General features: G+C 34.3%; 1 protein-coding gene across 7 annotated transcripts in view; it reads left to right on the top strand.

Moving 5' to 3' along the window:
• Nucleotides 1–12474, top strand: part of DMD (dystrophin) — a 1195780-nt gene that overhangs the window by 783723 nt on the left and 399583 nt on the right. For all 7 annotated transcript variants that reach the window (XM_014954058.1, XM_014954055.1, XM_014954053.1 and 4 more), the window contains one exon: nucleotides 1515–1679. In XM_014954058.1, coding sequence (XP_014809544.1) covers nucleotides 1515–1679 — 165 coding nt within the window. The remainder of the gene's footprint in view (nucleotides 1–1514; nucleotides 1680–12474) is intronic.

Here is a 12474-nt window from a genome sequence, read left to right as displayed (position 1 = left end):
GGGAAATGAATGAATTTTTAATTGTTTTCTTTCATATCTAGGCCCATTTTTGAAAAGCAGAGTTTTTATTATATCTAACAAGATTCAATATTAACAACAAATCAATATTTTCAAATCAAATTTGTAAAGAAATGTAACATCATAAGACAGTTGTGTTCTTTCCATTCTCTCAGCTGGTGGTTGTTTAGTTTTGTTTGTTTGGGTTTTTTTGGTGGTGGTTTGTTTTGTGGTTTTGGTGTATTTTGGTTTTTTTTTTTTAACCTTCATTGCTTTGTTGTCTCTGATAGGTTTAGATTTATTACCTTCTGCAAAATACTATCATTAGAGATTAGAAATTAGTACACAGCAGTAATACTTCTGTAGCCAGGCAATGTCATAGCAATGCTTCCACTAATGCTGTTTAACTTCACAGGGAATTCATATTTTATTATGTGCATCAGAAACCTCATGTTTTGCTATTTTTAACAGGGTCACCTTATTAAAAGCATGTGCTTAAAAACAACGAACATTAGAAAACCTCTTTTTTCTTGAGATGGAAAACTACCCATACTTCTTGGCAGGCCCTGTATTTCCTGCTGTGATTTTTTTTTTTTTTTTTTTTAAGTACAAATGTTTTTTCCTCTAGTATATGTTTGCAATGTTGCCCATTGTGTAGTATAGTGACACCTCACCTCTGTAGCTATAGGAAACAATCTGGGAAGGACAGCATGGAGCTTTGTGTTGGTTTATTTATTTCCAACCTGTTCCTATACTTACTCCAACGGCTTGAGTGTTGTTGGATTTGAACTATGCCATTCACTGATTCTTAATTTCTAATACTGTTGGCACAGAAGAATATGCTTAGTTAAAAATCAGATGGCTTTGAGTGCAAATCAGAAATGGCCTCATCAGTATTGATGATCTATTTCTTTACTTTTTTTTCTTTACTGTGTGCATCTGCTCATGCATATTTGGATTCAGTTTGCAACTCTGAACACCTTGTAAGAAAACATATGCTTATAAATATCTAGATTCAAGAGGTCAAGAAAGGTTAGATATCATTCAAATGATCAGTTCTGTATTTTTACTGTTACTTTTCCTGATTAAAAATTGACTTCAGTCATACAGTGTCATACACAGAGATAACATATTTTTAATGTGCTATGAGTAGAATAGTGGACTAAGTAAAAAAATCAGAAGCTTGATGCTGGGGTTTGTTGTTTTTTGGATTTGGGGATTTTTTTTTCTTAGGGGGTGGGGGAAGGTGCGGGGTTGGGGGTTTTCTTCTGTTGTTTTGGGGTAGGTTTTTTTTTGGTTTTTTTTTTTTTTTTTAGGAAAGTGTATATTGAGTGACTTGCAAGATGCCTCCCATAATAATTTGAGTGGTGGGTCTACTCTTTCCTTCTCTTTTTCCTACCAATATATAAAACTGGTATTTTAACATTTTATATACGTTTATATGCGTTTAGTGTTAAATTGATTTATGTTACTTTTTTCCACCCAAAAAATGGCTTGTGCTTTTTTTTTTTTTTCAGGTTTCCAAAGATCTCCCAGAGAAACAAAAAGAAATAGAGATTCTGCTAAAAGATTTCATTGAACTTGATCGACAACTAAATCAGGTGATATTGTGGGTAACTCCTGTCAAGAAACAGCTGGAGCTTTATAACAAAGTGGGTCAGCCAGGAGCTTTTGATATTAAGGTAAGTTTTCTTCCTTTACAAAAGAGTCAGGATTATTTAGTGGTCAAAAAGTCAGTTGCAACATTAGCTGTATAGTTTGTATTAACAATATAGCTTTGAGAAAGAAGTCAGCAATTGTCTCCACAAGTTCAAAGTTCTACGGATTAAGGAAAACTTTTATTCTTTTACATCAAATGGTTTCTAGTGATAGGACAATTTACAACCAGTGCTTCCAAGGTGAAATATAAATATAGTCCATTATTCTTGACATATCATATACATGAAACAATAACCCCAGAAGTTGATACATCAAATTTTTATGCAAAGAGAACTAAAATTTGGAACCACTTACCATTTAAGCTATTTTAAGTTAATATGACTACATGAAAATCAGAATAATTAGGGCCATATTGTGATTCTCATATTGCAAGAAAATATATCTAACTGCAAAGGTAACATTCCAGTAATCAATAAACCTGATTATCTATAACTGTAAGGAAACTGTTTGTAATCTGATCCTTGATATGTATTTTGGTATTTAAAAAAAAAAAAAAAAAGCCCATGTATGGGTTGAGTGTGGCAAGAGAAGTTAAGGATGAAAAATCTTGTTAGAATCAGCTAGCCCACCAGGTGTATACTTTAGACCTTTTGGCCTTGTATTTTGTCTATGCGTATATGAGCATATCTTCACATAAACTGGGGATATATTTAAAATAGCTTATTGAAATCCATGAAATTTCTTTGGTTTATAGTGGCTGAGCATCTTGTTCACCTAGATAAAATTAAGCATAAGACACTGAGTTTTATATTGATTTTGATGATGCAATTTTCAGTGAAAGAAAAACAACTGTAAATGTTTAAAAATTTCTTGTCTTGCATGAAGTGGAATAATAGCTGCTTCTGAAGATGTGTGGTTTTGCTGAGCATGTTTATTAAATTCACTTTAACTTAGTTTCTTTTAAGGAACTATTTAAATGCCAAAACACTTTTTATGAGATACAATTGCATTATATAAAACAGTGAATCTCAAGTCCTGTCACAGTTTTGTAATTGACAGAATGAGTTCAGCAATGACATTCATTCTCTTTTTAAAAGATAAAATTAGTATAGCTCTTTGCAAATATCTGTATATGTACTCAATGGGTGATGGAATTTTGCTTTCAAGAAAATTTCCATCTTTATTTCCTGTATTTTAACAAAATTTAATCCATTTTTAAATTTTATTTTTCCATTCTGTTTCCTTTATTTTGAGAATGTTTCCACTATTGAAGTTTATATAAAATAAAAGCAGGGCTAAATTACTGCAAATTGTGAGTATTGCTTTTCATACTGCTTGTGAAAGCAATGTTCTGCTTGGTTGTTTCAGCACTTTTATGGCGATGTGACTGTTGAAAGAATAGAAACAATTAAAAAAAAATCTTTAGTCCTTGAAGTAGTGGGATGAAATCAAGTTTATGTAGAGAGGTGGGGGAACAGTGAAGAGCTCTACAGAAAGGAAAAAAAAAAACTTTCTCTCTGTGAAGGATCCTACCATATTCCTTTTATGGATAAGTATATGGAGATATGGATAAATATAGATTGCTCAAATTTAAAGCTTGACCAGTTCTGATTGTAGATGAAATAGCTATTTGTTTATACTGTTGTAAAGGCTGTAAGCATATGAAACGTTAGCTTTTATCTCCATGTTATCTATCTGGGTAGCCTTTAAAAGATATAGATGTAACCTCTTAAAATGTTGCTGGCTGATGGTTTACCCAGACTATAATATTTTTCAAGGAGAGAGACTCTATATTAAATACCTCTGGAGGCAAATGTGATTTTTATAACTTTTTTAAGATTAAAAATAAAACTATCAAGAGTTTTGAGACTGTTAATAGTGACAAAACATACAGCAAAAAAGAGTAGAAAACAACCTATTTGTGACAATATTCAATTTTATACTCAACTTCAAACCCATATTTCAGACCCATGCTGACATACTGTCCTACATTGGGTCAAGCATGTGCATACATGTGCTCTCGAATCGTTGTTGGTCTTGGTGTGATTATATTTATGTGTATTTTTAAATTTATATCCTGTATAGCTAATACTACCCTTAAAAAAAGTAAGGACATTTATATGATTACCTATGGAATGGATGTATTCAACACAGTCTTTTGCTCTGGTGTTCCCAAATACAGTATAAATATTCAGCATTTGTTCTACCACCATTTTAATTCCTTCACCAATATCCAGAGAACTGTGCAGTATCTTCTGTAGGGTTTAATAACTCCTTTTTTCTAAAACAAGAGTGACTCCAATGATCCTCTAGTAGAACAAAAGGTTATTTTTAATATTCTTAGAAAAGAGATGATATGAGAAATTTTAGAGAGAATCTTTTTGGATAAAAAAAACAAACAAAAATACCTGGAAGGTATGAAGAAGCAGTTTAAAACTGATAATCAAACTTGTGAATATAGCACTTGGGTCTAAAAGACCAGGCTTATGTCCTTAGAAAAAAACCTGACTATTCTTGTTATAGGATTTCACATAATGGCATACAATTTTACAATTTAATTTCAATTGGGACATGGCTTTTTATGAAATTTCTGTCAATGTTCTTCATATTATTACTAAGCCTGCAAAGAAATGTTCTCCTCCTTCCTCCTCAGCTGTTAAGTCCTTTCCTATCTCTTTTGTTTTCGAAGTTACTTATTTGGGAAAAGAGTTCCAAAACCATTGTGAGTGGCAAAGATTTGGGTATAGATTTTAACTACTATAAGGATATTCACTTCTAAAAGCCACAAAATATTAAGTGTTAGAAATTTTCTGGCCTCAGAAGCAGGTGGGGTGGGATAGGTAAGAGAGAAAGAGGATGGGAATATGTGTGTGTTTTAAATGAATGCATAGTGTGTCTTTAATGAGTTACCGACCTTATATTAGACTAAAACAACTATTTTAAAGCAAGATTCTTGCATTTTTACTTACCTGTAGCAAATTTCAGTTACAGAAATGTGTGGTAGCTGAAGTTAAAACTTGATACACTAACCAAAATTCATCTTATACACTAATTAGAATTATTCTGACACAATTTTCCAAGATACAGTGATTAATTTCTCTCAAGACTATAGTAAACCTTACTTTTGCCATGCAGCTATACTCTGATAACTGACATCACACCTTCCTCCATAACTCTAGGGATATAATAAATGCATGTCCTTACCAGACATGCCTTACCAGATTTAACCTTTTAAATAATCTTGATCTATATAATACATGCATAATAAATACATAAAGGAGAATTTATGTGAATTTAATTTGCACAATTCCTACTGATAACTTGCAATTTCTGTGAATTAATACAAATTTAAAAGCTTATACATTTTTTCCACTTGTGCAAAAGTCAACTATTAAAAATAGGTGAGAAGTCCTTTAAATTTACCTTTATCTAGAAAAAAGATGAAATAAAAACTTTAATCATGGCATAAAAGCTATTTTTTGACAATAGTAAATGTGCAACCAAAGCAGAAATTATTGCATATTGTTACAGAGAGCACCACAAAACAGTAAGACTTTTAAGACCCAAATACATAATTGGGCTTGGTGACAGGTAGAGAGATTAAAATTCCTCCCATAGTTCTTAAGACTACATCTATATTAGTAAATAAGAAGTGGTCAGGACCATTTTTTGGCCTAGAGGTCAGGTGATGAACACAACTTACATCCTTTCAGCAACACTCGTACCCCCACAAACAAGATAGTTGCATCCAAACTGCCTGTTGCTGTGTCTGTGGCTCATGCTAACCCCTGACCGTGCCTGGGGTGCACGTGCAGTTTCCCCCACACCAGAAGCAACGCTCCCAATTTAATAGTGTGGGCAGTCATGCCGCAGAGCTTGAACATCTGCTGTCTCCTTGAATGTTTAGTTTGTTACTCCTGGCATCACGTAAAAATTCAGGGAAGCTTGCACAATGGTTATATGAAATGGAGAGATTAATTGTCGTTGGCATGGTTCATCTTCTGCGTTGTTTGACTTTGCCATGCAGTCCTCTTCTGCTTTCAGATCATAGCTCTATGAATCTGTATGATCTTGTCCCAGAGTGCTGACTGTGTGCTTCCATGTAACATGAAGTTATGGACGTGATAGCCCTCGCTCTTGGTGTAGCAGGACTGCTAATAATGCTAAAATCTTTCACTTAGCAGTTTTTCAGTTCCGTAAGAGTGGTCTCTTACGCCTCTGCCTTCGTACATATCCTTGGAGTGCTGAATCCAGAGTGGTACCACCATTGGCTATGAATGTGTCCAACCAATGCTTTGGAGCCTACCTGCATCCTGGATTTCAAAATCCTAAGTGACGTGTTGCCTTCGCATTTGCACAGGATGACATAATGCATGTTCTTGCCAAACGTGACTTAATCACTTATTTAAGAAAAGGCTGGCTGTCTGTTCTTTCACAATTATTAACCTTTTGTTAGAGAGACATTTACAGGTAAACTACAAAATGTTTCCAGATCTAATACCAGTTGTTTCCTAGACTTGTAACCAGAGTTTAGTACAAAAGTAGGTAGTGGAACAGGCTCCTTTCCACATCACTGTAATGCAATTAGGAAGTAAGAGATGATAACATGCAGACATAAAGAGAGAGGACAAATCCAGCGTGTTCCTGGGTTACTCTTGTAGAATAGGACCTTGTGGTGACCCAGGAACATGGTAGGGTACCTAGCAGTCCTATGATCTCTGGAATGCTTTGTGTCAGTTGCAGCTTTAGGCAACATCTTAGCTTCTAAATTATGTACATATTTCAGTTTAAAAAACAGAAAAATGTTCAAGAAAATGTAAATACAGTGGAATTATTGAAGCAAAACCTTTTAAAGTTATTCAGTCCCAAGAAATATATTGTAATTTTTAACAGAATTTACCATAAAATACATTCCCTGCTGAATTGAAAATTTTGTTTTCTTTCATCACATTCTGGTATCACAGCTCTATGATTACTTTAAAGAATTACAGCAATGCTCAGGAAACGCTAAGGTCTCTCTAGATCGTGATCTAAACAGCACTAGCTCCACTTCTGCCTTGCTTGTTGGGTTCTCTGAGGGAGCCTTGCCTCCTTCAAGGGTTTGTAGCAGTTTCATAGTATTTTGAGACATATTTCCCATGATGCTATTTCTCTAGAAATGTATGGGGAGGCAGGTATCTACCTAACAGCAGCAGATATAGACTAACAGCAGAGCAAGCTGTGTAGCAGTTACTGAGGTGTGGACATGCGCAAACTTCTAATAGGACAGTCTCTACTTTCCTCTTTAGCCTACACATCATTGACAAACATTCTTCCAGGTGTTCTTTTTGTCATAAATATTAATATAAACAAGAGGCCCTAAGCTAAGCTCTCATATACTGTTTGAATATTAAAATTTAATATGAAAGACCTGTTATACAGAAATAGTTCTAGCTATCCCATGATAAATGGCAACCCTGCAGCTGACTTAGAAGACAAACAGGTGTCTGTTCAATAAGAAATATGCATAGAATTAGTATAGCTTGTTCAATATAGGGTCAGAAGATACTGTTCTGCTCATCCAGTCAGACCTGCTCTATAAAGTAATCCTTTCAGTTTTCTGAATTATTTCCTGCTTGAACTCCAGCACACCTTTCTCAAAAACAAACAGACCAAAACAGGACTGTTTTCTAATTCCCAGGTATGGACTGTCATTCACATCTTGCGATAAAATACTTTAACAGTTGAGTTAAAAACCTGCACATTTTTCCTCGGCTGAGTTTGTTTAGCTTCATCTTTCTGCCACTGCTTTGTTTGCCAAGCTAGAGAGATCTCCAATACTGCATTAATAGACAGTAATCAAGTTTTCTCTTAAACTCTGTTTGTTAACCATCGGTCCTGTTGTTCTAATTTGGACAAGAAAGCAAATAGAGAGTATCTAATTAGTATTAGTTCAAAAAGCAATTATTGTTGTGGTCAAAGCAATTATTTTTGTGGTCCTGATAATAGTGTGCTTATCTTTAAACACAAGCTTATTTTGGCTAAGTCATCTAATCAGAGTCTAAGTAGATGGCAAATGTTGCTATAATAGAAGGTATAGAAGCTTCTGCATTGTCCCCTTAATGGAGTATTTAAGGGGTTATATGAGCACTGTGAAATGTATTTATTTTGATCCAGCCATCCAAATTTAATATACTTAAACCTTTTAGACACTTTATTCTAAACATGTGAATATAGACCTATACTTTACACTTTGAAACAGCTTTGCCTACAGCATCAACAATCTGTGGAGCTCCAGAATTATGGCTAAAGGAAGTTGTGCAAGCACTGACCTTTGTTTCCTCCTACTGATTGTTTTGCTGAGATTTGTTTACTTCACCTGCAAGAAAAAGAATAAGGGGAATCCTGGAAGGGAGGGTAATGAGTAATGCTTCATTAGTTGTTTGGCAGCTTAAGAAAATATCTTCAGAAAGTCTAACCAACTTTTTATTTATTTTATTTTTCTCTAAATATTTATTTCCTCATAGTCCTTTTAAATCCCAATTCTATATATGACCCTCAAGTCATTGAGAATTTTGAGTAAATAATCTCATAATTTTTACTTACAGGAAGAACCCCAGAAGGCTTTAAAGAACTTCAAAAATCAGAGCTAAAATTATAGGGATTTCTTAAATATATAAAAATCAAAATGTGACTGGATAAGACAAAACAGAAGTAAAACCTTTCATATCACAACCTACTGCAACTGTGACTAAAATAAAATTAACATTCTGCAATCTGTTACAGTCAGATTGCACTTTTTAAATGTAGTCCATGTAACATTTGTGGATTAGCCTGGAGTTAAAGGGTTTTTTACAGTTAAAAAAAGAGCCACTTGTATCTGATATGTACATGTGTGCATACACGCACAGTTAGTAAGTTTTATTGTGTTGTGACATAGTCAACAAGAAATCATTAGCTAAAGTAATTTTCAGAAACCCAAATATGTAAAGAATGGAAAGTATATTGGCTAGTAAGGGAGAGATAAGAAAAGCTTACAAATAGGCTAGTGTTAATTTTTTAGCTGTTATTAGGGATTACTTGCTTTGGTATTCGGTGTTTCAAATCTATGGGTCAGTATTTACATAAAGTCAAGCATCTAAATCTTGTGAAGATTGTAAGTTTACAGATTTTTGCACTCCTGCTTGATTAGCGTAATAAAACATACTGATTCTTTTTTTTTTTCTTTTTTGTTCAGAAGTGCAGTCCAGAGAAAAACCACCTTAGTTAGCCAAGAAAACAAATAGCTAGTACTTTTGATAGCTTATATTACTAATAGTAATATTCAGTTAATGACATTTTCAAGTAAATAATCATCTGTAGAAAACATTCTAATTTTCTGAGGCACAGTGGAATTTTACTTAGTGAATCCCTACTTCAAGGACAAAACTTTTAAAGAGAAGAAATGCTGCAGAATGAATTGAACAGAACTTTTCAGTGGATAAAAACATCCCTGGAAAATATTCAGATCTTGCCAGCAACTTATGTCCTTTAATTCCACGTTTTGACTACTGGTGGTCCAGAAAACAGAATAGGAGAAAAACAAGAGTCAACTTTCTGAACTTAATAAGTATGGTGTTACTTTTAGGATTTGTTTAATCAGGTAGTATTGCTAAGCCTAAGTTTATATAATATGCAATTTTTGCAGAACTTAAGTAAAAAATACATAATTTTACAAAAAACCAGTGATATCTATGGTATAGAATCTATCTTTTGCATAGAATCAATGATAATTTCAATTATGGGTTTCCTAGTTGTCTTTAGAGAAAACAAGTAGTACCAAATTAAGTTTACATTGTTAATGTTTTATATATGATGAGCTACCCTTACTCATAACAGATTCCAAGTAAACAGCACTGCGTATAATAAATATCACTCTACTGAAATACTTTTCAAAGATGATTATTTAACTCAGTAGCCTTAGTAACTTATTTAACTTAGTAGCCTTAGAAAATACCACTAATTCATTGTAGGCTATAATCTACGAAAGTGTGTCAGTTTTAGTACAGTACAGTGTAGTGTCAAACTGATGCCAAAAAGAAAGATGTAGAAAAGAAAAAGCAAAAAACAAATTTATATGGGTTTGTAGAATTTAATTTTTTTTTAGTGCCTTCATCACAATATTTTTTCCCTTTTAATCCTTGTTTCTTTTTCTTACACATAAATTCCACATAAACAGTCTCCTTCCTAAGTGTTCACTTGCAGGTAGTCCTTGAAATAAGAAAAAATTGGTGAAATAAGAAAAATCTGGGGAGTAACAAAATCTAATCAGTGTTCATGGGAACATTCCTATGTTCATAGGAACAGGTCAAAAGCAATAGTGTAGTATGTTGTTACTGCTGGGCCCTGCTTGTTTCGCAACCATTAAAGTATCTGTAGCTATGTAATTTGAGTGTGGTTTTGCAATATGTGACCACAGAGCGAAATCTGTAGCTGTGATGTGCCAAATCATTACCACAAGTACATATGGCTTTGAGCAATGATTCAGAAACCCATATAGATGTACAATCAAATTGCATAAAGGAAAAATGGGCTGGAAACACTGCTTATGAATGGAACCTAAAAATGAACAGATGTTTACAGCCTAATAACCTGAAAATACAAATTAACACTTCTGAAGAAAATTGTAAGTAAATGTGTATGTGTAACTTCTGTATTTAAAAACCCAACAAAGTAATCTTGGAAATAATTTACTAAGGTTTATGTTAGCTCTGATTCCTGTGCAATAACTTTAACGTAACAAAAAACACTTTGATGAGAGAATGTTGAAAGTTGCCAGCTCACATTGCACAAAAATAATTAGGAAAACACTGTGTATCTGAACCTTCTTAGTCTCCTATGAAAACTGATTGAATACTGGATTTTTAAAAAAAGATAAATCCCAGGCTATCTATGGCCTTCCAAGTGAATTTTAGGCTGAAAATATTTCTCCCAAGTTTCATTATGTGAACTGTATTTAAGTAAATTTTTAAAGGAAATGCTAAAATGCATAACTTGCAGTATTTTGAAAAACAAACTCCAAAACCCTGGAAGTATTTTAACCTTTTATTTAAATATTTGTCTGAAGAGAAAATATAGGTAATTTCAAAATTGTGTTATCTGGTGTTATCTGTTGTTATCTGTTCATCCAAGGAATTAATACAGACTTAGAACCAGCATTTGTATAACTTAAACTCAGTGTTGGGCAGAAGACGGATGTTTTGTTTCCAGTCTTTGTGAATTTGCCTCAGTGCATATATACATTATTCTCAGATTTATTATCTTTTCTGCATAAGCCTATGAAAACAAAGTCTCCCTCCCAGAGGTGAGGAGCTAAAGATAGTAGAAAGCTTCAAGACAAGTGCCTTTGGCCTTCTCTGGATCTCTGGAAAGTTACAGATTCACTGACTGTATGTGCAAAACCTTGATAGCAATTCACCAGACGGACAGTGAGTGTCTGGCAAAAATCCTTTTTGATGGTATCTCTTTGTTTGAATTTCACCCCCTGAATTTTTCAACAGGGAGATGTGTTCTGCACTGTGGCTAACGCTATCTGTGAGGCATGTAGATCTTGTGATTGTAGTAACATGGGTAAAGTTTTGTTACAATCTGCATTTTAAGTGCTATTTCTGAGCTATCTCTTATATTCTCAAAATCTGCACTTAGTTTTTGATTGTAGAATTAATCTTAAATTAGCCAAAGAATCCATTAACTCGTTTGGGTCAAAGTGCGTGTAAACCAGCATCTTTTCTCCTCTGCCTTTTTTCTCTTAAAAAGACAGCACCTGTAAAAGGTGCATAGAAGAATACTTATTAGTAAATTAAAATATAGATTTTTGACCCAACTTTTCTGGTTGAACATGCTGCACAGTGTAACAAAGGGATACATTGAGCTAACAGTTCTTAGGTTTTTTTCTTTTGCATTTCTGGATTTTATTTTAATAATATGCATATTAACAATGTACAAATTTATGTGGGGTTTATTTGCATTTAAAACTTTACTTCCACAAACCCTTTGCCATTGCAGTGATTTACTCTTAGGGATCAAATGACCTGGGATGCCGAGTTTGATTCCAATTCCCCTGCTGGTAAAGGAGGAACTGGAGATCCCCTATTCCAACCTGGACAGACAACCCTATCTTACACATTCTATAAATGTCTGCTGATGGTCTTCCTTACCTCTTCAGGAGGTCTGAGGATGCGCAGAATGGAAGGAAAGGAGGACACGGGAAGAGGACACGGGGATGAGAAGAGTTAGTAGTGCCTGCTTCTCCACCTCCTACTTCCTGAAAGCCTTAGGAGTCAGCATACCTCCTCCAGCCACAGGAGGAAGTTAAAGCTGCACTTCCTGAAATTCCTTCAGATCTTTGTCCCAGTATTGCCATTTCCCCTGGTAAATAGTATTCCAGGGAGATCATGACAGATGTAGTGACTCTTATAGATAACAAAGACACAGAGGGGATGAACAGAAATGCAGGTTCCTGCATTTTAAGGAATGGATTGAGAAATGACGCTCCAGACAGGGAATGAGTTGACAAAATGCAGAAATTCTGGTTGCTACTTCCAGCTTACTGAAATCCTGCTGATCCTTGCAAATCTTCTCCAGACAATATTAAAAGCACTTTATGTTTTTTCAGCCACCTTGCCTCCCAATCCTGTTGCAATTGCACTGGTCCTTTCTCCTTGCTTAGTCAGTTTTCGAATTTTTCCCTTTGCTCCTTCCTTACCTTCTGGGTTGTCCCTCACCACTCTGTGCTCCTCTATACTTGAGTCCTCTTTTCCAACCCAAGGTTTACACAACCTTTCTTTTTTGCCTATACTG

The sequence above is a fragment of the Calidris pugnax genome, unplaced genomic scaffold (assembly GCF_001431845.1).
Source record: "Calidris pugnax isolate Ruff unplaced genomic scaffold, ASM143184v1 scaffold246, whole genome shotgun sequence".
NCBI classification, from domain to species: Eukaryota; Metazoa; Chordata; class Aves; order Charadriiformes; family Scolopacidae; genus Calidris; species Calidris pugnax.
This window is presented reverse-complemented; position numbering and strand designations above follow the sequence as displayed.